The 25,061-nt window shown below is 51.7% G+C and overlaps 1 protein-coding gene across 3 annotated transcripts in view; it reads left to right on the top strand.

Annotated features, from left to right (window-relative positions):
• Positions 1-25,061, top strand: part of TTC39A (tetratricopeptide repeat domain 39A) — a 54,871-nt gene that overhangs the window by 13,602 nt on the left and 16,208 nt on the right. For all 3 annotated transcript variants that reach the window (XM_027537296.1, XM_027537295.1, XM_027537297.1), the window contains exons 2-12: positions 5,096-5,200; positions 12,719-12,850; positions 13,714-13,790; positions 15,032-15,099; positions 17,169-17,233; positions 19,288-19,387; positions 20,700-20,765; positions 22,688-22,796; positions 23,218-23,285; positions 23,367-23,426; positions 24,316-24,477. In XM_027537296.1, coding sequence (XP_027393097.1) covers positions 5,096-5,200; positions 12,719-12,850; positions 13,714-13,790; positions 15,032-15,099; positions 17,169-17,233; positions 19,288-19,387; positions 20,700-20,765; positions 22,688-22,796; positions 23,218-23,285; positions 23,367-23,426; positions 24,316-24,477 — 1,012 coding nt within the window. The remainder of the gene's footprint in view (positions 1-5,095; positions 5,201-12,718; positions 12,851-13,713; positions 13,791-15,031; positions 15,100-17,168; positions 17,234-19,287; positions 19,388-20,699; positions 20,766-22,687; positions 22,797-23,217; positions 23,286-23,366; positions 23,427-24,315; positions 24,478-25,061) is intronic.

Genomic DNA, 25,061 nt, shown 5'->3' on the forward strand with positions numbered 1-25,061 from the left:
CCCAGTCATATTTGCAGTTTAGAAAGGTCATTGTGAAAGTGACAGGTCCCCCATAGATGGGTTCCCCTCAGCCAGAGTTCCCCCTGAATGCTGGAGCAGGAAGTAGAGGCCAGCTCTGACTCCTGTCTGCTCTGAGTGACCGCCTTGCCCTGCCTCCACTGCCCCACCCACCTCACCCTGACTGAGGGCTGGGTAGGAGGGTTTTCTGTTTTCAGCAGGTACGAGGGTGCCCCAGCTCTGCCCATCACACACTAAGGTAGTGATTTCCAGGCAGACTGAAGTGGAGGGGTGGGAAGGAAGGGGAGAGTGGGATGGCTGCAGGATTGACACCCCTTCCCACCCTTCAGCTCTCTTCTCACTTTGACTTCAAGCCCCCTCCCACTATGCTAAAGATCCTGGTGTTCATTGTCACTAGCCATTCTCCACACTCTATCCAGCTCGACTTCCCCACCCACCCACCCCCACCTGCAGCACAGAAGAGGAGGCCACCATCACTACTTGGGAGCCCAGGAATATTTTGGCCTGGGCCCCAGCTGGGAGCTTGGAGCAGGAAGGCCTTAAAGACATGGAGACAGCCTACAGAGAAGTGGGGACCTCAGTCACAGCCAGGGGAAGGGAAAGGCTTGGCAGATTGCTTTTGCAGAAAGTATTTCTGTCTTCTCCCAGGTTCCTGGGAGCAGGAAACCAGGTTCCTCTTTTCACTGTCTTCACTTCCTTATCTGTCACATGCAGATAAGAACTTCTGGCTCCTAGAGCTGGTAGGAGGATTGAGTGAAATAATGCAGGCATCAATTTAGATAACTTGAAGTGATATTCTCCCGGCAGTGATGGGTATTTGTCAGTGCTATTATTAAGTCCAGTGGGACTGATGTCTCCAGCCCACCTCAGCTTCCCAGCCAGCTGGGATGCCCCCACCTCACTCCTTCACTTATAGGCCTTGCCAAGCTTGTCTTCCACACTTGCCCCGTGATGGTTGGCGCCCCCTCCTCACTATGGTGCCATGCCTCCAGCCCTTTGCTCACACTCTGTTCCCCTTCTGGGACTGCTTTGTCCATCTAGTCCTCACTTCAGGGCCATTGTACCCAGACAACTTCCTTGATTGCCCCACCCTCACTTCTTGGTCTCGTCAGCCCCCTGTGATGCCCATGAGCGCAGCCCTGATGACTCTGGTTGTCAATGCCTCTGCCTTGTGTAGCCCTCAGGGCAGGCCCAGGTCTGGGTCCAGTCTCTTTTCCCCAGGGCCTAGCCCCAGGTCTGGAGAGGTCACTGCAGACCTGCCTCACCACAGTTAAGGGGAAGGGATGCTGAGGCTGCCAGAGAAGGGAATATGTGCCTCTGTGTTGTCTGTCTGTCTGTGCATCTTTCTCTCCAGGTAGACTGAGGACGCAGAACCTCTCTCTTGATGCGGGTAAAGATGGTGGTGGGAGTGGGAGTGGGGTGTGCACAGAAAGGGAAGGTAGGCTCTTGTTTCTGAAATTGTTTAGAGATGGACAGAAGCCAGGACAATGGACTTGACTCCCTGGGGCTGAGCTGGTGGGCACTGGCTTAGGCAGAAACTTGGGTTAGAACCCATGCTCAGGCATGTGACCTTGGCCAAGCCACCTCTCTCTGTGCCTTAGTCTCCTCTTCTGAAGTGGGATAATAATTCCACTTCACAAAGCTTTGTGAGCGCTCAAGGAGAGGACAGCAGTTAAGTGCCTGGGGCAGTGGGTACTCATTGCCTTTTCGCTGATTCACCAGCAGAGATGAATGGACTGAACCCCACTCATTAGGCTAAGCCTTGGGCGCAAAGGAAGACACTGTCCCCACCTCATGAAGTGGGGTCTTTTTGGCTTTATCCTAAGGGTGAAGACAGTGAAGGCCTTCAAGTCTGGAAATGACATGGTCAGGTTTGGGTTTTAAAAAGCTACCTTTGGCTATTACATTATCCCTTAATAAAACTACCTAGATGCTGGATGAGTTACAACATTCATCCTTTAACATACATTCCTGAGAGTCTGCTGCAGTAACAAATCCCTCAAGCCAAGAATCCCTCAAGCCAAGGGAGCTGAAATCAGGCCGATAAATAAGATGAAGCCACAGCAACCTGGTGGTATTTACAAGCTACAGAAACCTAGAATCTTGAGTTTTAATGACACTTAAAGAATGGACTTCCCTGGTAGCTCAGTGGTAAAAGAATCCACTTGCCAGTGCAGGAGATGAGGAAATGAAGGTTTGATCCTGGGTCAGGAAGATCCCCTGAAGAAGGAAATGGCAACCCACTCCAGTTTTCTTGCCTGAGAAATCCCATGGACAAAGGAGCCTGGTGGGCTCCCGTCCATAGGGGGGCAAAAGAGTCAGACATGATGTAGTAACTAAACAACAACGACAAGGAATGGGAAATAAGGACTCGCGGCTGCCCAATGGTGTGAGGAGTTGGAGCTTCTCCTCCCTACCACCCCACCACTACATGAATGTGCCACCCTCAAGGGTGTCTTCAGCATGTAAGGATACTGACTGGGAAAAAAATACCCACACACCACAAAGGGAGACAACAGTTCTGGTGGGGACCAAGGGGCTCCCTAGAAAATTATACATACCAGTCAGCTCTCACACAAATTTCAGGTTTGAATATACACTACCTCTGTGGTCCTGAAAATGCTAAACCAAAAAAGTAACGTAAGTGGTCTTAGGGTGGTAGCACCACAGGGAACTTGGCTGAAGTGAATGCAAATGCTCTCTGAAGAAGTGGGTTCTCATTTAAAAATCCCTTTGGGATCAGTCAGATAGAAGCTTGTGGTAAAATGAAACATACAAGGAAACGAGGTGCTGTGAACAATAGATACCAGAAGCAAGAAATAGCAGAATTAGAGTCTACGATCCTAGAGTGATGAAACACTGTGATTGTGTTTAAAATGTGGAAAGAAATCAAACACGGACTTGCAACAATAAGCAGAGAACAAAATACTGCCAAAAATGACCAAGCAGATTTGAAAAAGAACCAAGTAGAATTTATGAAGGTGAAAAATAAAATAATTGAAATTAAAAAAACTCAGTGGACAGGATAAGCAGCAGATGAGACATGCTGCTAAGTCACTTCAGTCATGTCCAACTCTGTGCAACCCCATAGGCGGCAGCCCACCAGGCTCCCCCGTCCCTGGGATTCTCCAGGCAAGAACACTGGAGTGGGTCGCCACTTTCTTCTCCAATGCATGAAAGTGAAAAGTGAAAGTGAAGTTGCTCAGTTGTGTCCGACTCTTAGCGACCCCATGGATTGCAGCCCACCAGGTTCCTCCGACCATGGGATTTTCCAGGCAAGAGTACTGGAGTGGGGTGCCATTGCCTTCTCCAGATGAGACATACTTAAAGAGAATTAGTGAAATGAAAGATATAAAGAAATTAAATCTAATAGAGTGAGTGAAAGAGATGGCCAAGAAGAGAATGAAGAGAAATGAAGCACAGAATAAAATGAAGTAACAGAGAGAAGAGTTAGGAATGGACAGGAGTAGAAGGTGGAGTCTCCCATCAGACCTAGGTAGAGATGGTAGGGGCCTGGACTGGAGGCCACTGGGTATAGAAGGAGGTGGATTAAGAGATTTTCAGGAGATAGGACTGAGAGGGCTTACTGATGGAGCAGATGACGGAGGCCAGTGGGAGGATGTGTCAAGGATGACTACTAATATTTCTGGCTTGGGAAACTTGATAGCGGGGTATTGTTTATTGAGATGAGAAATCTGGAGAACAGATTTGGGAGAAGAAACAGTTTTGACCAAAAAACATACTTCATTTTGCCTGCGAGGTTCTGCTGATGCAACACAGAGTCCTTACAGCTGGGCCTTAAGATAGGTGTAGGACTTTATCTGGTGGAGAAGGAACTTTAACTTTTAAGGATCTTTTTGCAGTAAGATCATCAAGACTGTTTTTGGAATCTTCTCTATGTAAAAGAGGCCCTTGGAGAAGAAACATTCACAAGAAATCAAACAGGACTTTTGGGATCATCTTTCATCTTTTAGATGGTAAACAGGGTCAGAAAGATAAGGAATTTGCTCTCAGAACCCAGGGCTCTTCATTTATTCATTCATTCATTTGTTCATTCATTCATTCACTGACAACCTATATTTATCAAAAGCCCATTTTGTACCAGATACTAGACACTGGTGATACAGTAGTGAACAAAATGAAGATTCCTGCCCTCAGGAAGCTTATATTTTAGTGGAGGGAGACAGATAATAAACCCAAAAATAAGTTAAAAAAAAAAAAGGTCACAGAGTGATAAGAGCTATAAAGCCATAAAGAGGTATAAGGGGGACTTCTGGTAGTCCAGTGGTTAAGACTCTGTGCTCCCAATGCAGGGGGCTGGGGTTCAACCCCTGGTCAGGGAACTAGATCCCACATGCTGCAACTAAGAGTTTGCTTGCCACAACCAAAGATCCCGCACTCCACAACAAAGACTGAAGATCCCGCATGCTGCAAATAAGACCTGTGCAGCCAAATAAAAACAAATAAACTTTTTTTAAAAGAGGTGTAAGGACTGGAAGGAGGCCAGGTATACTGGAGATGCTATTGGCTAAGGTGGCTCTTGAATGTAAAGCCCCCTGGGCAGCTCTTACAGGGTGGCTGACCATTCCAACCCATTGTGACAGTGCCTGTGGGGTTCTAAAGTGCAGGCCAGAGGAGGCCAGGAGAAGGCCTAGAGAAGAAGGAGGAAGAAAAGGACTGCAGTGGAACTTAGTGGGTGGGCTGTGCCCCCCAAGTGGGGGCAGAAAAGTCCAATGGGTCAAAAGGGGCATGGAAGGTAAGATAAATTTATTCCTGAGGCTTCCTTGCACCAATCCCCAAGACCCTATCCTCATCCCCTTCCCAATCCCCCCACTGGGTATCAGATGACATTCTCCTTCCTCTCCCCTCTCCCACCTTTAGGAATACTCAGAGGTAGGTTCAGATTGTCCTGTGTCCTAGTTCAGAGGGGGCAGCCTGGAGGAGCTCATGACGCATCCAAGGATCACCAGGGAGGTCAAATGGGTGCTGGGAGGCTCTGTTCCAGCCAGGACAGTTGAACCTTTCAACCAAGGCTCTTTTGAGAGCTTCCGGGTCATGCTCGTGTCTCTCCCACCAGGACTCCTGTGAGCAGCCTCCATGAGGCCCTGGACCAGTGCATGACCGCCCTTGACCTCTTCCTCACCAACCAGTTCTCAGAAGCACTCAACTACCTCAAGCCCAGGTGAGGCTTAAGCCCAGATTGGAGATGGAGGATGTGTATATGTGTGTGTGAGTGTGTGTGTGTGCACGCGCATGCACATATGTGAGTGTAGGGATGGGGGTATTAGATGGAGACCCAGAAGTCTTACATGAGAGGAATCCAGTGTAACTAAATGCTTTCAGCCTTCTGGGTCACTCCGACCTCTGAGAATTCCATAAAAATGGCTCAGGATCCCCATTCCATAGCCTAGAACAACCAAGCCGTCCTCAGGGTCACCGTGACTTCCTTCTCCTCAGGTTCTTGTGGCTTCTTCCACTTTGACTTCTTGGTCCTACAGAGTCTGGCTCTAAAATAGCCCCTTTTAGGTATTTTCCTCCAGAGTACTACAGACTTGAATTGCTTTCACTGAAGCCTTTAGGGCAATGATGACAGTCAGTCGTTTAGCCATTTCTTCTAGTGTTGACTGCCTTATTTCTAAATAATACACTTGGACTGCTCTTTCTTTACTTACCTCTTTTTTCAATTTTTTTTAAAAACTGAAATTAAGTTGAAATATAATTCACATACCATGAAATTCACTCCTGTTACTTTTTACTTTTACATATCATCTAATGGTTGCAAGGGGCTGCCCAGGTGGCTCAGTGGGAAAGAACCCCTCTGGAAAGCAGGAGACATGGGTTCGATCCCTGGGCTGGGAAGATCCCCTGGGGAAGGAAATGGCAACCCACTCCAGTATTCTTGTCTGGGAAATCCCATGAACAGAGGAGCCTAGCAGGCTACAGTCCACAGGGCTGCGAAAGAATCAGATATGACTTAGCAGCTAAACAACAAATGGTTGACAAGAACTTAGCTTTCTTAAACCCCTGCCACACCTCCCTTCCTTCCTCCTGCTCCTATCATTGTATCACAATATCTGGCTAAATTAGTAATCAGTGTTTTCATTATTATAGCTATGTAATTATGCTCATCGCAGAGATAAACCTTACCTTGTAAGATTATATTTTCTTTTTGGAGTTAATAATTGTCTTGTTTTTTTCATTTGCCTAATTTGCTATATGTTTATCCTGAGCTCTTTATAGCCACTCCATGAAGTCATGAGGTTTTCTCTAAATACTCACATATATCAGGGAAACCCTCTCAGTCCCTCCTTTTTCTGGAAACCTGTCCCCTGGAGGACAGGCCTGTTTACTGGCCACCTTCCAGCTGGCTCCTGGAATCCCCTTTACTTCTCTCCAGTTTGCTTGGCCTGGCTTTTTCTCTCATATCCATATCCTCCCTCCTTTGGTTAGAGTGCATCCTCTAGAAGTTTTCTAAGAGAGTGTTGCATGAATATAAGCTTTCCTGCTCAGAATTTTGAAGGCATTGTTTTCTGCCCTGTTTCCTGGCAGGTACTGTAGCCAGGAGAATCCTAATTCTTCTTTTGTGGCATGGGATCTTTTTTCCTCCTCCAGACATGTTTAGGATCTTCTCTCTTATTCCTGCAAATCTGAAATATCACAATGATGTGCTGGAGTATAGGTCTGTTTAATTGGAATTTTTTTATTTGAAAACTCAGTTCTAGGAAATTCTCTCGTGTGATCCTTCCACATTCTGTTTCTCTTTCCTGGACTTTCTTTACATCAGCCGCTAGGCTTCCTGGTCCAGTCCTCTTCTGAGCTATTTATCTGTGCCCTCCCCACTGCATTTCTGTATCTTTTTTCCCCCCGATTTTTGGGAGAGTTCCTCAACCTTATCATTAAATCCATTGACTTTTCTTTTTTTGTGTGTAATCATATGATTAATTCCCTAGTACTCCTCAATGTTTTCTGAATGTTCTTTTTCCCTAAAACATCTTATTCTTGGTTTATGGGTGCACTGTGTTCTTTATATCTATATTTAAAATATGAGTGTCCTGAGGATGGGGCCTGGCATGTAGTAAGCATTCTAATGAGTATTTATTGCTGTTATTATTATCACAGAATAATTATCTCTTCTGAAAATATTTTGTTTTTTTTTTCCTACATAATCTTGGCTTTCTCAGTGTTTCTTTTTTCTTTAAGAGGGAGAATCCTCTCACCGTGGTGGGGAGGGGCTTTCCTGAAACACCCATGGTCCCTGGCTGGCTGTCTGGTCATATTTAAGAGCAAGTTCACTCAAAATCCAATGGGAGGGTCTGGCCCAAGTAGCCTTGTGATTGGTGGGATCAGCTTTTGGATGAGCTGGCAGAGAGCGGGTCCCAGATGTTAGCATTTCAGGAAAAGAACGCCACGCCCACCCTAGCACCCCGCCACCTTCTTCTACGTGGGCAGAGAGCCCTGGCAGCCTGGGTCCTGGGGTTGAGATGGGGCCGAGGTGGGGTCTAATCGGGTCTGCCGCCTGCTGGCCTAATCCCCTCTTTTCAGCTCTAGGTAGTCATCTGCCACAGCTGGCTCCCCCAGAACCGCCCTCCCCACCAGCTCCTTGGGAGAGCGAGTGCTGGGGCAGGGCTGCTGCTTTCCCCAAGCCAGTCCTGTTCAGTTTCTCTAGACCTGACTGACCCATCGCTGTCCTGTCTGGGGTCAGCGGCCCAGCTTCTGAGGGGGCAGTGCCAGGGCTTGGTGGACATGAGTCGTACAGTGGTCCACATGCCCCCACACCTCAGCCCACCCTCTGAGAGGATCTGGCTTGAGATGGGGCAGGACCGGTTCTGCTTAAGAGCGTGGCCATCGTCAGAGGCAGGCCAGGCTCCATCCTGCCCCATCACTGAGTACCTTCCAGTACTTCTGGAAGGCGCCCTGGCTCCCCTTCCCTCCTGGTCACTCCTTGTCCCTAAGCAGCTCCTCTCTGCCACTTCACCCCCCAAAGCCCTCCTCCCTCTCGAAGCCCCCTCCTCCTTGAGGGGCTGCCTCACCTGCTCTCACCTCAGGAGGGTACTTTCCTAGGGAGTCCTGAACTCAGGCCCCTAGAGGCAGCACAGAGAGAACAGTCTTCCTGTGAGGCCACCTCTACCTCATTCATGAGACACTGTAGCCTCTATTTATCTCAGCACCTGCCCCATTCTAAAAACGGGTCTTTTCTTTCTTTCTACACTTAAGAGCCTCCCCCTCCACCAAACAGTGCTCGTCATTAGCATACACCCCACCCCTTCTTGTGACAACCAAATAATGTTTCCAGAAGGGAGGTGTGGGGAGGTACAGGAGATATCTTTCTCTATCACTTTGAAGAACTACTGGTCTAGAGAAAATAATTCTTGCTGTAACATGACCTCCCCTGCCCAGGTGTAGCCACTGAAGCTGTGAAAGATGCTGGGGGTCAGCTTCATTCACCGTTCGTGTTGTACACATGTGTCTCATTTACTGTTATCCGTACTTTGCCCTCGGGGAGTAACTGGGCTCACCAGGCTTCCCACTCCCACCCCTACCCCCAGTTTTTGCTTTCCCTTTGTCACGTCTTTGAGTAGCTTCTAGTTTATTTTACTTCACTCCATGTCTGCCCCTGAGCACTGTCTCTGGAACATGGTCACTACTCCACTCATTTGATGAAAAAACTGGTCATGGCTGATAACTAACAGAACCACGATTGAAATCCAGCCCCCCTCAGCTCCTGGGCCTCTTGGGCCATCTTGGATCTCAAGCAGGTGGAGGAGTGTATCTGGCACAGAGGTCTCACGCCTGCCTCCTCTTCCAGGTGGGAGGGAAGGAGGTAGAATAGGGTGTGCGTGTTGGGGACAGATGTAAACATTCTTGAATGTTTACGTCGGATCTCAGTTGCGGCACGTGGGATCTTTTGTCACAGCTTGAGAACTCTCTAGTTGTGGTGCAGGAGCTTCAGCAGTTGCAGGACCCAGGCTTAGTTGCTCCATGGCATTGTGGTCCCCGGCCAGGGATTGAACCCACGTCCCCTGCATTGCAAGGCAGATTCCTAACCGCTGGACCACCAGAAGAGTTCCCTAAGATTCCTTTGAGAGAGGAAGTCAAGTCCCTTGCTGAGAGTAGGGGGTGACAGGGATTGAGGAAAAGTTGATGAGTAGTGTGATGGGCTGAGGTTGGTGATCCAGCTCAGGCTGTACCTGTCTGTGTGGTGGTGGCTCCTTCCCTTCTTGCTCGGTGGCAGCGCTGTGGAGAGAGTAGGCGGTTTCTTGTTTTCTGGGCCCAGGCTCCTAAGCCAGTGCTCCAGGGGGCTGGAAGGCTCAGCAGTGAGGGTTTTGACAAGAGAGTGGGTGACATGAGGGAGCTTGAGGGGTCAGGAAGACAGGACGGGCTGGAGGATCAGGCAGTGGGAGTGATGAGAGTGAGTGCAAAGGTGGGGAGCCTGTGGTTGGGAGGCTGGGTGTGTCATGCAGGACTCCAGAAGCAGAGCTGTTCTGTGGGTTGATGATGAGGTCAGGGTGTGACCCATGGGATGCGGCAGTTGGGCACCCGTGACCATTTCACTTGGCAGCACCTCATGAGTAACCTCGTGTGCATGGCAACATGTGGGGTGCTGGGGCTGCAGGACTGAACAGGGTATGGGCTGTCCTCAGCGCTCCTCAGGGAGCCAGTGAAAAACCGTAAAGGGTGGTGCTGAGAGCTGTACGAGGACCCCAACTCACGTGGGAAGGGGCCGGTCAGGAAGGCTTTAGGCCCAGCCCCATAACTTCCAGGGTGCATTGCAACATGAAAATGTAGAATCCTTTGTTTAGAAATTATTAAGGATTTCAAAACAATGACAGCAGAGCATTAAACCAAGCATGGACCCCTGCGTGACTGCACAGATGGCATACCCATGAAGCCAGCCCTGGAAGTCTTCCCGGAGGAAGTGACATTTAAGCTGAGATAGGCTGGATGAGAAGGAGTCAGCCGGATAGAGAGGGCATTTCCAGGCAGAGAAGCAGCCTGTGCAAAGGCCAGGCAGAGAACGAGGGCCTAGTGTATTTGAAGAACAGAGACACTCAGCCTGGCAGGGGTGGGGAGAGCTGGAGTAGGTCCCAGAAGAATGAGGGCTGAGTGATGGAAGGTGGGCTGGGGATACAACTGCCCCTGGAGGTGAGTGAGCTGGAGAGGAGTGCAGCAAGGTGGGTCTGAGAGGCGCTGGGGGGCTTCCATGAGGATGAAGGAGAGTGGCTTGGAGGCGGGGGGGTCTGTCTGCCTTCCAGCCTAGAACAGCCTCACCCAGAGAGGTCCTCTGGAAGTCAGGGTTTAGACTGGGACTGCAGGGAGGTCTCCAGAAAGAGCAGTAGGGGTGGGATCAGAGTCAGCCTGATGGTGAGGACAAAGATGACAAGGGCCCGAGTCATGGCTACTGGCAGGAGGAGGGAAGGGCTGGAGGCACTGGGCTTACTGGACCTCCAGGTGGCCGAGGAGTCCCCGACCCCAACGTACGGCTCTTCCTATGGATCTTCAATGCTCTCCTTCTCTCGACAGCTGGTCTAGGCCTGGCAGAGACCCCTTGGGCATTGTGTCCTAGAGCTGGGTCTAGCTCACAGGGAAGGGGATCATTGCTTCCAGCGGTCCAGTCACCATAGGCACAGATAAGAACTTTGTGGAATGCAAACTAAACTTGGGGTGCCTGAGGTCTTGGGGGGCCGTGTTGTACCTCTGTGCCCTGAATCCCAGTCCAGACTACAGACTTGAAATTCCACTTTGCCTGCCAGCTTCCCAGGCAGGGTCCTTCCTACTGGGCTGGGCAAGTGGAGCTGAGTCCTGGGCCTGGGACTTGAGGGTAAGGAGGATGAGAGTTAGAGAGGCTGAGGGAGGGAGTTATCTGGGATGTGGGTCTTTGTGGCTGCCAGGGAAACCCTTCCTAAAGGAGAAAGTTTTTATGCAGGGCAATGACCCTTAACCCTGGCAGGACCCAGAGGGACTTAGACTCATATTTCTTGAGTATCAGCATTGTGGCCCCAGCCTGGATACCCAAAACTCCTGGGAGAGAATTATTGTGTCCATTTTACAGAGGAGAAACCTGAGGCTCAGAGATGCCTATAGAACTCACCAGGATCACACAGCTGGTAACTAGTGCCTGTGTCTGAGATATTCTGAAGCTTGAGTTCTGTCCCCACGACAGGCTGCGACTTCCTTTCCACAAGCCACTGCCCTCCAACAAGCAGTTCTAGCAAAGACCTGGGAGGTGTCCTGACAGCTACTAGGACTGGTTCTCTTCATAAACCTTTGACTTCTAAGGATAATATCACCTGAGAATCACCCAGAAGTAGAAAAGCAACTTAATTTACAGAGGTGTTTTATGAATGAGAAAGGCAGGAAAATGTGTGAAGTCGTATAATCTATAACAGTCTATAAACAGCCTATAAACCTTAGTCATCTCTGTCTCCTGTGAAGTTCCCAGCAGAAGCCTGGCAATGAGGAATTTGGAAAATAATTAACAAGGGAGTGTAGGGAAGGGAGTGAAGACTGCTGCAGCATCTACGGTGTGCCAGGCGAGGGTAATCCCTGGCCAGTCCCATGGGGACTCTGGTGGAGCAGCTTTATTGTCCCTATTTTGCAGAACCATAAATCAAGGCCCAGATGTGTTGTGACTTCCCCAGGTACAGAGAGGGACTGGGTCCCATCCTTCCTTGCCTGTTGCTCTCTGTATGTGTTAGACTAAATGCCGTCCCTCTCCCTCCAACACCCTTTAGATGAGAGGTCTAGGGCCATGGAGGAGCAGGGAGAGAGGAGGGGGAGGCTTCCTGAGCCCAGCTTGCACTGTCACATTGGTGCTAAGACAGAGATAAACCCACACAGCTCTGACCTTGAGATGCCCACCGTCTGGGAAAGAGCTGAGTGTCTGCTGATGTAAACTCAGCGTGGCCCGTACCTCCAGCATAAACGCATGCTCCCTGGAGCAGGGGCCCCAGTGGCCCTTGAGGCATTCAAGCACCTTTACAGATGAATCAGGGGGTGTAGGGTAGAGAATGGGCATTTAATGCTGTGGGAACAGCAAGGGTAAAGGCCTGCCGGAGGGAAAGGATGGAATTTTCCTGAGGTAAGCATGTATGGTTCAGTGTGGGTAGACTTGAATGTGGGCAGATATTGAGGCAGGAGCAGAAGTGATAGGAGAACTGGGCTGGAGGGGTGGGCAGGGCCTCAACTCCCAGAGTTATCTCATGGGAGGTGGAAGCCCCAGGTGGGCTCAAGCAGAAAGTGATGTGGTCAGGTGATGGGGTGGGGAGAGGCAGGAGGTAACGAGGCCAGGGCAGTCCAGGCACAAAGATGGGTAAGCCTGGGGTGGGGTTTGAGGATAAAGGAGACCCTGCAGACAGGACTTGGGCTTGGCCTGTGATGGGTAGGGGAGAAGGCGAAAGATGGCCCTGGTGCAGGGAAGTACCGCCTCAGGTCAGCATGCTGCTGCTGCCATCTGTATAGAATGAATGAGAAACTGAAGCTCAGATTTGGAGAGTCACTTAGGGTGACGCAGCAGGAAGAAGAGGAGCTGGGATCCGAGGCTGCCTGAGTAGCAGTGGAAGGGTCAGTTGTTGGGTGAGTGCATTCTGCTCTCTGGACCTGTGTTCCCCCACAGTGGGGGAGGGGATGGTGAATGATGATTTGGGCTCAGCTATCTTGAAGTTCTAGGGGTTGATGCTTTTATGTCCCTTCTCTCTGGCAGAACCAAGGAAAGCATGTACCACTCGCTGACTTATGCCACCATCCTGGAGATGCAGGCTATGATGACCTTTGACCCCCAGGACATCCTACTTGCTGGCAACATGATGAAGGAGGCGCAGTCGCTCTGTCAGAGGTCAGGTCCATGGGGCAGGCAGGGATGAGGGGTTGTGAAGCATCCATTTGTCACTTTGGCCTATCCCAGTGCCTAAAATACCACTATCAGTCCTGCTCCTTTTGGCTCAAAAGTGTGTCCCCAAGTGCTCAGAGCTGTCCCTGTTGGCACTGCCTCAGGAGCCACGTTGTCTGAGCTGGTCACTGAGAGCTTCCTGGGTCAGACTGGATTGGGAGGAGATGAATCCTGGCTGTGGTCACGTAATAATTCTCTGACTTTGGGCAAGTCCCTCTGTGGATTCAACTTTCCTCATCTGTAAAATGGGTGTGATGATAGAATTGTTGTGGGAACTGCATAGTTGGTGTTCAGTGCACATTAACTGCTTGAATGCATGAATAAACAGACCCTCAGTGTTTGTGCACAGGTAGAGTCATCATTCACTGGGACACACTCCAGCCTGGCCTAGGCCAGTCCCTGGCCTGGGCTCTGTTCGCCCAGATAATCATCAGACCCTGGCCCCTCTGTTGCCTGAACGGCCTGATCAGGGAGACGCAGGCACAGACAGTGACAGCTCAGCATGATGCAGGGCAGCTCATAGGGTCGTGGGGGTCCAGCCTGAGGAGCAGGAAAGGCTTCCTGGAGGAGGTGACGTCAGAGCTGGGTCCTGTGGGGTGACCAGGGACAGGTCAGGTTAGACGGAGCAGGGGAGGGGGCTCCATGCAGAGGCAGCAGCAGGGGCAAGGGCATGAAAAAGCCTGGATTTGGGGGAGTTTCCAGGAGCTAAGTATGTGGAGTCCTCTGGGAGGGGCACGGGATGCTGTTGGAGGTGCCTGGGCCCCCTGCTCACCTCCCTGAATGATATGAGGCCCTGTTTTTCTCTGCAGGCACAGGAAGAAGTCCTCTGTAACAGATTCCTTCAGTAGCCTGGTGCACCGCCCCACTATGGACCAGTTCACAGAAGGTGTGGCATCTGGGGTGTCCTTTCAGCCCGCTGATGCCAGGTCGCCTGGTTCCAGGCCCGGGAAGGGGCAGGAAGGGGCAGTTATCCTCCTCGTTGTCACCCAGGGGGCTGAGCCCTGGCCCAGGCACTGAGACACTGATGGGTCAGACCTGGGGCCTTTTGAGGACTGGTCTCATGTGTGGGGGTGGGTGGGGAGCAGGTAAGACTCAGTTACCTTACAGCATTACCTGCTGAGGGCTGCAAATTGAGGAAAGAAAATGCTGTCAAAGGAGCTGTCACTTTGCTCCTCAGGCTAGGGTGGACTTAGGGCTGTGTGTGCAGTTAGGTTTCGTGGTTTAAAGACCATAGTAATCTAAGGTGCCCAGAGGGGACTGTGGTTTTAGAGCCTGACACCTTGTGATGAAACAGCTGGGGGCAGTAGCAGAGGTCTGGGCTGCCAGGGCCACACTGCATCTTTGTGCCATGACTGCAGTCCTAGAGGCAGCAGCAGCCAACCATAAGCACTTGGGGAACCTTTAGTGGGGGTGGGGGGCAAATGGCCATCCCCACCTTGAGAGCCCTTGATGGTTCCAGCACAAAACATTGCCCTCGATGGTGTCTCTCTCCTTCAAACTTGCCATGGCTCCATGCTGCCCACAGGACCAAATCTGTAAGTCTCCACCAGTGCGTAAGGCCCTTTCAGCCAGACTTCTGCCCCTCATTTTCCTTGTCCCCTCAGCCTCTCCCCGCTTCACCCCATTTCAACCTTCTGTGGCTCAGCTGTCCCCAAACATCTGAGTTGTTTGACTTTCCTGGGCTTCTGCCAAGAAAGCTCTTCCTGCCTCATGCTTCCATCCCATTTTCAACTCAGATATCTTTCTCCTGGAAGTCTCTCCTGAGTCCTCCAGCTGTGTCAGTTCTCCTTCCTCGCTCCCACAGCCCGTGGCTTCCCTGGTTTCATCCGTTCATCCCAGTGCCCTAGGAGTGTTGGTGCACAGCACCTACAGCGATGCCTGGAGGGCAGGAGAACAAGTCCCAGGGCCCCACGCTGACTTCTAGGGGGATGCAGGCATGGGGAATGTAAGCTAACTGGGACAGTGTTGAGGGCCATGTGTGAAGGAACCTGGTGACGGGGCTCCAGAGGCAGTGGGCAGGTGCTGACTCAGGCTCCCTTTGCCTTTTGGGAAATGAGATGAGGAGGTGACCCAAGTCTCCTGCCAAGAGTCCCAGGAGGCCGCAGGGCTTTGGTTTTCTCCCCGCAGAGGAAATCCACGCTGAGGTCTGCTACGCAGAGTGCCTGCTGCAGAGAGCGGCCCTGACCTTCCTGCAGGTAGGAACCCGCTGTCTGTACAAGCAGCCTGGGGGTTTCAGAGGGTGGAGCACCACATCTTAGCCCAAAGGATCTAGAGAAGCCATGACCTGTGGGTGAGGCAAGGACCAAGGCACAGTCACCCCAGCACTCCTGGCCCTGGGCAGGCTCAGTGGCAGAGGTGACGGGCTTTCCCTCTGCACAAGGGGCACACGTGTTCCCACCCACTGATGGGATGCATGTCCACCTTGTGACTGCTGGTTTCCTGCTGTTTTTGTGTCACGGGAGTGACAGACATTGTCACAAAGCCTGCTTCACATTTGATTCATTCAACAGACAAGTCAGAATGAATCAAACTTGATTCATTCAAGAACTTGACTTGTAGCACCTGCAGCACACCATACTTTGTATACACTGCAGGGTTGTCGTTTTTACATACCTTATACACATTGCATGTTTGTTTCTGCCTACATTTGCATATTTTATTTAACCATCACCTCAGGCCTGTGAAAGGGAGAATTAGGGGGAAGGACCTACCTTCTCAGGGTCATATGGCTAACAAATGGCAGAGTTGGGGTTTAAACCAGATCTGGCTGACTCAGCCTAGAGTAGGAAATGGCAGCCACTCTAGTATTCTTGCCTGGAGAATCCCAGGGACAGAGAAGCCTGGTGGGCTACAGTTCATGGGGTCACAAAGAGCTGGATGTGACTAATCACATGCCTTCTGGCTGACTCAGAGCCTGTGCTCTTCACCATAGAGAAAATTGTGAGACCCTTTGGTTTTACCAAAAAGCCTGGATATAGTTATAAATATATGTGCATATATATTCAGTCTCTTCAGTTGTGTCCAGGGATCGAACCCACGTCTCCTGCATTGCAGGCAATCATCATGTAATAGGTGTATTGGGGTGGGAGAGGCACATATAAATTTTATCATTGGGGTGTTCTTTATTTTTGTTAGTGATATTTCTATCTTTTTGGACCTCAGATGATTAGAATTTGATTAATCTTAGTTCTTCATCAGGATCACCATGAATGGCCTTTTATTTCCTTTGTTTGTATACTCTATTATTATATATAATAAATAAACACCCATGAACCCCACCCCCAACCAATCAGAGAACAGAACCCTGCTGGCAAGCCTCCTTGCCTCCTTCCTCCCTTCCCCCGGGGGGAGACCATTACTTGGAGTTTTGTATGTATCATCCCCACCCTATTTTTTTAAAAAAATGGTTTCTCAGCTTCCTATTCCTGTCTGAACACCAAATTGCTATGTTTTGGTTGCCTTTGAGTTTCTTAAGGCCTCAAACTGTGTGGGACTTGCTTTTTTTACCCAATCACACAAGGCTGTGTTTAATACTCCTTGCTGTGAACATGCCAGTTTGTTTATCCATTCTCCGGCTAAAGGACATCTGGGTTGTTTCGGTCCTTGGCTACTGTGAACAGTGGTGCTATGAGCCTTCTTGAAATATGTCCGTTTTTGTCGGGTGTATACATGGGAGCGGAACAGCCAGGTGGGCTGTAGGTATTGGTGCTTCTTTTTTTTTTTCCTGCATCGCGTGGCATGTGGGATCTTAGTTCCCCAGCCAGGGATCAAACCCATGCCCCTTGCAGTGAAAGTGTGGAGTCTTAATCACTGGACCGCCAGAAAAGTCCCCAGGTGCTTGAAATTACAAATGTGATAAATACCTGCTTGTTGTGAAAAAAAAAAAAAAAAAAAATCCAAAACCGAAAGTCTCCCTTCCTTCCCCACAATTCCTCTACCTGGAGGAGACACGGTTAACTGGTGGGAGCATCTCCTCCAGGCCTTTCTCCAAACACATAGCTCATGTACATGTGAGCCTGGTAAAGGAGGTTGTGGTCCAGCCCTGGGCATTTTGGAAGGCTTGTTTGGCAAGCAAGACCCTCGTCTTAAGCCCCCAGGGTAGAGTGGGGAGGTCTAGTTTAGCTGACCTCGGACCCCTACCCATGCAGGGCCCCTCATAAAGTGAGGCCCAGGGAGAGCCAGGAAGGATCTGGAGCCTTGATGATCCTCTCAAGCCTGTGGCTAACCACCCAGGCCTGGCTCTTAGCAAGTCTCCCTCCTGCAGGACGAGAACATGGTGAGCTTCATCAAGGGCGGCATCAAAGTTCGAAACAGCTACCAGACCTACAAGTGAGTGGGACTGGCCTGGGTGGGGGTGGATGTGGCATTGGGGGGCACAGCAGAGCACAGCATCTACTATCCTGTGCCCCTCAGCCTGCATTGTGGGAGGTAGAGGGTGCTGGCTGGAGGCAGGAGACCTAGAATGCTTGTGACCTCACATTTCTGCAACCTGAGGACCTCAGTTTTCTGGAATATTATTCCCCTGGTTTTCTGGGTGTATCTGTTCATTTGGTCCCCCCAAGTGCTGTCTTTGTGCCTAACTCTGAACTAGGGAAAAATAAGACATATTCTGCACAAGCAGCTCGGTCTGGTTGAGGTAGGAGAAAGATGCAGGAGCAATAATTTTGAGGACAGCAATAGATGTTAAGGCCCCATCCAAATGCCACTTTCCCCAGGAAGCCTTCCTTGAACCCACCAATATGTAGAAATGGTGCTTATATATACACACCCCCTCCCGAGACTGGGAGCTCCTCGAGGGCCAGGTAGGTTATTTCCATGCCGGCTCAGCACTGGGCCACACATAGGGCCGTGTTTATGGAGCAAAGAATGAAGACTTAATCCAGAGCACTTCTGCCCAACATGGCTCTGCAGTCCTTGTCTGTAATTCCCAGACCAGTAAAGCTCTGAAAGGAATTAACCCTCCCTCCTGCCCCCAGTTTGGCATTGAAACTCCTTTTCCATTAAAAGTGGACTTGAATTGACTCGAGACTGTTGCCATTACTTTGCCCACTTAATGTGAGAGTTTTCCTGTGGAGACACTGTGAGGTTGATTTCAAGGTATTGCTGGGGTATAACACGCCATGCAGTATATGGATACCATGCTCCTTTGTGTGGTCTCTGCTGGAATTGCTCAAGGAAACCAGACGTGTGTTCTGGCCCCTCCAGTCTCCCTACCTGCTGCCAGAGTGATGTTTTCAAAGCACAAACCTTGTCAGGTCACTCCCTGCCAACTCCCAAGACCTGTCTTGCTCTTAGAATAAAGTCCCAGGTCTTTGCCGAGTCACTCCTGGGAGCTCCGTTTGTTCTTGTAACCATATCTCCTGTCCCCCTCTGCCTCAGACATTTGGGCCTTCCCTCAGTTTTTCAAACAGGCCAGCTCATTCCTACCTCAGGGCCTTTGGACATGCTGTTCTCTCTGCCAGGAACACTCTGTGCAGGCTAGCTCCTTGTTCCTCAGGTTTCAGCTCAGATGTCAGCCCCTTGAGGAAACCTTCCCAGCACCCCAAATGAGGTCAGGCTCCAGGGTTCCCCCTCTTCCTGTCAGTGACTTGATGGGGGTCCGTCCCTGAGAGGGGAGAGTTGTGAAGATAGTAGCTTGACAGCTTTGTGCCCTGCCGTCCAGAGAAGCTCAGTCAGTGTTTGCTGAGTGAATGCTCTTGAGATGCTCATGGCCTGCGGAGGAGGCAGGTACCTCTTTAATTTCCCTGTCCTGCCCCAGGCGGACTGGCATATGTATGTGCTCAGAGCTATGGGTGACCAGAAGGAAGAGGGTTGGATTCCGACCAAGAAACTCCAGGAAGACTTCCTTAAGGAGGTGCTGTTGGAGTTAGCCCAGTGTTCCTCATCTAGGGCCAGTTTCCCCCCGATGAGACATTTGGCAATGTCCAGAAACATTTTGCTTGTCATACTGGGGGAGGCTGCTCCTGACAGCTAGTGCGTGGAGGTCAGGAATGCTGCTAAACTTCCTAAGATGTGCAGGACAGCCTCCCTCCCCCGTAGTCTGAACAAAGAATTATCCAGTTATCCAGCCTAAACTTATCAGTAGTACTGAGGTTGAGGAGCTGTTCTAGACAGAATGCAGAGCACAAGCCAATGCCTAGAGGTCAGATGAGGCGGGTGTGCGAGAGCTGACAGAGCTGAAATTCAAGAGCAAAGGGTGTGTCATTACGGTGGGAGATGGGGCTAGAGGTTCCTCGAATATCGGCTCTCTGGATTGCCAGACAGTTACACATCTACCACCAGGGAGTTCTGAGGTCAGTAAGAAGTAGGGGCCACTTGGCCCCAGCTGGAAGGGGACCCCGCCCCCCAGCTGTGGCTGAAACAGGCTTTGCCTCCCTCCACAGGGAGCTGGACAGCCTCGTGCAGTCCTCACAGTACTGCAAGGGGGAGAACCACAGGCACTTTGAAGGAGGGGTGAAGCTCGGCGTGGGCGCCTTCAACCTGGTGAGTGGGCGTACCTCCCCGTGTCCAGCATCTGGGTTCAAGGTTAATCTCCCCTGCACATCACTGGCTACACTGGGTCTCTGCCAGGTTACTGTCCTGGGCCCCGGTGATGAAGCAGACACACTGCCGGCCTGGAGGTAACTCATAGCTGGGGTGGGAGTGGGGGCTGGCCATGGCTCCATGGTCCCTTCTGTACGTTTCTTCCTGAGGCAAGTTGAAGCTTGAAATCAACTATGGCGACAATATTTATAGCATCAGAAATTGACAAACACAAGACATCAGGGCCTTTTCCTCCCCAGAAAGCTGGTGGTTAGACATTGACCAGTGGCTGGGAAGGAGACAGGCCTGGAAACAACCGGTGACCCACGGGGAACAGAAAGCCAGAACTTCTTTCTGCAGGAGTTGGGGAAGGTTCTGGGGAGCAGGGAGTATTTGAGCTGGAACTTGAAGGATCCACAGGTAAGGGAAGTTTTTCAGGCAGAAAGAGCATTCTAGGCAGAGGGAACAGCGTGAACTGAGTCAGGGAGGCTCAGAAGAGGTGTGCCTGCTCCTGGGAGGAGGAGCTGCTCTTGGATGATTCGGACTCCTGGCCCTGGGTGGCCAGGGACTTCCCCCAAAGTGTGTGTGGTGGGCGGTGGCTCCTCCCCTATAGGCAAAGCCTGTTCAGATGGGGATCCCTGCCCTTCTCTGGGTTTCAGATTCCTCATTTGTAAGATGGGAGCAGTGATTCTGGCCCAAGTGCTGAGAAATACAAGCTGCAGAGTGCATCAGATACTTTAGCAGGTTGTAGCTGGACTGTCTTGGGCTCAAGAAGTGGCTCCACTTCTGATCTGTGGAGCCCTGGGCATATTCTGTCACTTATCTTATGCCTCTGTTTCTCCCTCTGTCAGACATAGCAGTAAATCCCTTCTTTGCAAGACTGTTCCGAGATTCAATGCAATGAATCTCCTGGTACAAAGCAGGGATTAAGTGTAATAACAATAGCTAACTGCTAGGTGCAACCTCTGTTACGCGCTTCATGTGTATTAATGTGATCCGTCTGGTAGGGGCTATTTTTATTTCCATTTTACAGATGAGGAAACTGAGGCAGAGAGAGGTGACCAAGCTGGGAGTGGTGAGGTTAGGATCGAGACGCAGTCTTTTCCTTATTGTCATGTTGTAGTGCCTCTCTCCATCAGTGGGAGCTGGGGGCGGCCTCATGGGCATTCCAGAGATGGGCCTGCACCTCAGGGATCACCCCCAGGACTGTGGAGGTCTGCATTTGGGAGGGGTGGCCCCCACCCATCATGAGTTCGCCTGGCTCTCTCTTCAGACGCTGTCCATGCTTCCTACCAGGATCCTGCGGCTGCTCGAGTTCGTAGGGTTTTCAGGAAACAAGGTAACCACCTCCCTCCTGGGGCTCCCAATCCTCAGCCCCAGGGCTGGAGCTCAGCTGGTGGGGTGTGGCTGAGGGGCTGTGGGGCCTTAGCGCCAGCCCTGGCTCAGCGCCCCCCTCGGTGTGAGACCCTGGACAAGGCCCAGGCCTCTCTAGGCCTCAGTCTGCTCTCCTGCTAATGGGACCAGTGATTGCTGTCAGGCTCTTCTCAGGGTGGAGAGGCTCTAGGGTGAGGGTGGGTATGAAGAGCGGCTCCTGGGGTCCTTTAGGGGCCTGGGGTCATCATCTCTATGTCTGGCAGGTGTTAGGAACCTGGTTCTTCTCCCCTCAGATAGCCTTGAGCAAGTCCCTCCCCTTGGGACCATTTTCTTATCTAGGAGATGCCCATGGGGAGCCCTGCTGTGCACTGGGCCTTGAGGTGGAAACCAGAGGACTCAAGAACCCAGAGGCTTTACTGAGGGCAGGACCCTGAGTGCCAGGTAGCAGATCAGGGAGGGCTCCCTGGTGGAGACCCAGAATGGTACAAGGAGCATTAACCTGTAAGTCAGGAGCCCTGAGTCTGTCTAGCCTCATCCCCTTCTTCCTGTGACTCTGAACAAAGACTGCTGACTGCCCTCTCCACTGATCAAATCAGTGTTTCTCCAGCTTGGACTTTCTCCAGCCTTTCCTGATTTTTTGCCATGTGCACAGACCTCTATATTATTATTTACATATTATTTTTCTCAAATGTGGTTCTTATTTTTTTTTTACTTAAATTTATTTAAAGGAAACATTACTACACAGAGAACCCATATTATGTGGCGTGGTAAGAGCATGATCGTAACAATAAATACTACAGGACCAAGCAGTCTTCCTTGGTCCACCAGATTGTGTAGCCTGTTTCTCTTTGTGTGGAAGACAGCTTAGAGCAGGGTGATGCTGCACGCTCCAGCACCACACTGAGGCTTTCTCCTGTAGCCTGAGGACAGACGAGTACTGGGAAGGGCCGCTCCTCACCTGGGACCCTGCGCTTCTTCTCACCTGTCCCAGGACACGTACAGGCTTGGCTGCCCTCTGTGGTCCATGGCCTGGGCCCAGGGAAACACTCGTTAGAGGCTCTGAAAGTCCTCAGGTGTTTTTTTTTTTTTTTTTTTATAAGAAGGCCCTTGGGTCCCGAGTAGGATCTCAGGATGATGATGGAAGAACACGAGAAAGTCTGAGAGGTGGGACAGGGTGGCCTGGCCAGGAAGAGAGGGTGGCAAGGCCGGAGCAAGAGGGACCTCCTGCACCCACAAGCTCTGGCTTCATCTTTATCCCAAAGTCAAGGGGGCTGTGGAGGGTTTGCAGCAGGGGTGAGGCAAGTCAGATGTATCTGTTAGAAAGATCAGGAACACACTCTAGGATAGGCAGTGGGGCAGAAACTGCCGGTGGTGATACAAGCATAGTCTGGCTTCTTGCTCCTCCCCAGGCAGGCTCTGGAGCCTTCTCCTCCTGGCAGCCTTCCCGGCCTGCAGTTGCTATGGCCCTGTCTGTGCCCTGAGCCTGGGTTAGGATTATCTACCTCCTTGTCATTTCTACTCCCCGACCAGACCTGGGCTGCTCACGGCCTTGGCGCCCAGCATGGGGACTGAGCAGGCGACTATAGGAGGAACGGGGAGGGGCTATTAGGGAGGTAGGGGACGCCCTTGTCTTTGCCCTGGCTGTGGCCGTGGGGTACTCTGCCCCCAGCAAGATGGCTGAGGTGCTGCGAGGGACGGCCTCTCGTTCCTGGTTGCGCGGCCTCCAGGGCTCCAGGCTCGGAGCCCAGCGATCTCTGGCCCCTTCCGCAGCAGTGGCGCCCTCACAGCTGTCCAGGGACCTCCCTGCCCCTCCCCTGCCCCAGGTCCTGGGCTGGAGCGGGGGGCGCTCAGGCCTGGCTGCCTCAGCTGTCCCCGTCTTTCCCCCAGGACTACGGGCTGCTGCAGCTGGAGGAGGGGGCGTCGGGGCACAGTTTCCGTGCCGTGCTCTGCGTCATGCTGCTGCTCTGCTACCACACCTTCCTCACCTTCGTGCTTGGTAGGAGCGCCCCCCACAGTGAGCGCCAGGGCCTCTGGGCTTTGACTGCCTCTTAGGGCAGGGGTGAGAGGGCAAGGGGCTGCTGGGCCCCCAGGATTGGGGAGGGGGCCCTGAAACCAGAAACAGTAGAACCGCAACTGTCCAGGGGCCTGGACACTCACTTCTTTACAGTGTGACTGGGTTCCAGACTCGATGTTCTCATCTGTGAAATGGAGGTGGGTCCTGCCCACCTTGTAGAGGGCATGAGGATGCTGTCAGCCCTAGTGTCTTATTCAGTCCCCACATCACCCTGGAGACAGAAGAGTTAGCATCCGCATTTCACAGAGCAGAAATGGAGGCCCTGAGAAGCCCCTGGCAGGTTGCTGGGAGGACCACCAGGGAGGATGGTGACGAGTCCTGTTGCCCCCCCCACCCCCTTCAGGCACCGGGAACGTCAACATCGAGGAGGCAGAGAAGCTCTTGAGACCCTACCTGAAGCGATACCCTAAGGTGAGCCTTACCTCCTGGCAGACACCCGCAGCCCACATGTGCCCTGTGGACCCCCACAAACCCAGATACGTGTCATTGTAGGGCGCCATCTTCCTGTTCTTTGCGGGGCGGATTGAAGTCATTAAAGGCAATGTTGATGCGGTAAGTAACAGGAGTCTGAGCCAGTGCTGGAGGCCCCTCAGGTCTCCCAGGACAGCAGACACACAGACAGGAGACAGGCAGACTGGGAGGAGGGGCTGAGAGAAGACCCACGAAGGGAGCAGGCCCAGGAGAGGCGCTGCCAACGACTCGAGAGTCTGGGAGGGCGAGGGAGGAGGTGGCAGTGCTGGTGAGTGGGATTGGCAGGGAGAAGGAGGGATACAGTGCCCTTGAGTAAGGCAGAGAGGCGAGAGGGTCCACTGTCCAGGGCAGGGTGACAGGCTGGAGCCTGCTGCCAGGGGCGAAGCAGGCGCCTGGACGGCCTGACTAAGGATCTGGGCTCCAAGGTGGGAGGGAACCGTGGAAGGGGTGAGAGAGGGGAGGCTTACCACCCTGGCAGAATCCCCAGCACTAAGCCAAGGCCCAGGACAGACTCCGTGACTCTCGGAGTTCTGGTGCTTCCTGCTGGTCCTGGCTGTGGTTCCTCAGGCCGAAGGACAGACGCCCCGGGCCGGGTCACTCTGTGGAAGCTGCCGGAACCTTTGGAGTTTGCTCTGAGGCAGAGACATCATTATATCACTTTAACACTTCCCACTGCTTATTATGCCTCTGTTATAGCTCTGTCCCGCACCCTTTCGCTTTGTGCCGAAAGACTAGAGTCCCTAGGAGGGTTGGTAACTGGGCCCAAGGTCATGTAAGACTTTGAGGATAGAACTGGGACTGGAGGCCACACCCGCTGTCTCCCCGATGCTGCTGCTCGCCTTGCTCCTGAGGCTGGCATGGGGCTGGGGCTGCTGTGGAGCTGGGCAGGGATGGAGGGTCTGGCGGGGGGTTGGGGCGGACGGCTGGGGCTGCGGGATACTGGCAGAGGCTCAGTGCTGGGTACCCACAGGCCATCCAGCGGTTCGAGGAGTGCTGTGAGGCCCAGCAGCACTGGAAGCAGTTCCACCACATGTGCTACTGGGAGCTGATGTGGTGCTTCACCTACAAGGCCCAGTGGAAGATGGCCTACTTCTATGCAGACCTGCTCAGCAAGGAGAACTCCTGGTCCAAGGTGGGCTGACACCACATGTTGGGGGAACAGGGAGACCAGAAGACCAGCCTAGACTGGCCATGAGCCCCCAGACCGGGACCAAACCCCTAACTGAACACAGAGATCTCAGCTATAGTTTAAGCAAAACCACAAATTCTACTAGACCTCAGGGTTGGAAGGAACTAAAGACCACGGGAAACAGGTGACCTTTAGAACTACAAGGTATCGAGATTTTTAGCCACAAGGGACAGAAGTGTCACTCACGTGGTCTGCGTGAGTGTTGCCCAACAGAACTTTCTGTTACAGTGAAAATGTTCCGTGCTGTCCAGTGTGGGAGCCCCCAGTCACATGTGCACGCCAAGCTCTTGAAATGTGCCTACTGCAACTGGGAAACTGGATGTTTTCAATTTTATTCTATTTTAATTTAAATGTAAAAAGTCACATGGAGCTAGTGGACATGTTACATGACTACGCAGGTGTAAACACAAAGGCTTATTGGTTCATATAACTGAAAATTCCAGGCACATCTGATTTCAGGTTGGGCTGACTCCAGGAATTCTAAGTCATTTGGGCTTATTTTTTCCAGCTGGGACTATGCTCTTCTC

The sequence above is a fragment of the Bos indicus x Bos taurus genome, chromosome 3 (genome assembly GCF_003369695.1).
Source record: "Bos indicus x Bos taurus breed Angus x Brahman F1 hybrid chromosome 3, Bos_hybrid_MaternalHap_v2.0, whole genome shotgun sequence".
Classification (NCBI taxonomy): Eukaryota; Metazoa; Chordata; class Mammalia; order Artiodactyla; family Bovidae; genus Bos; species Bos indicus x Bos taurus.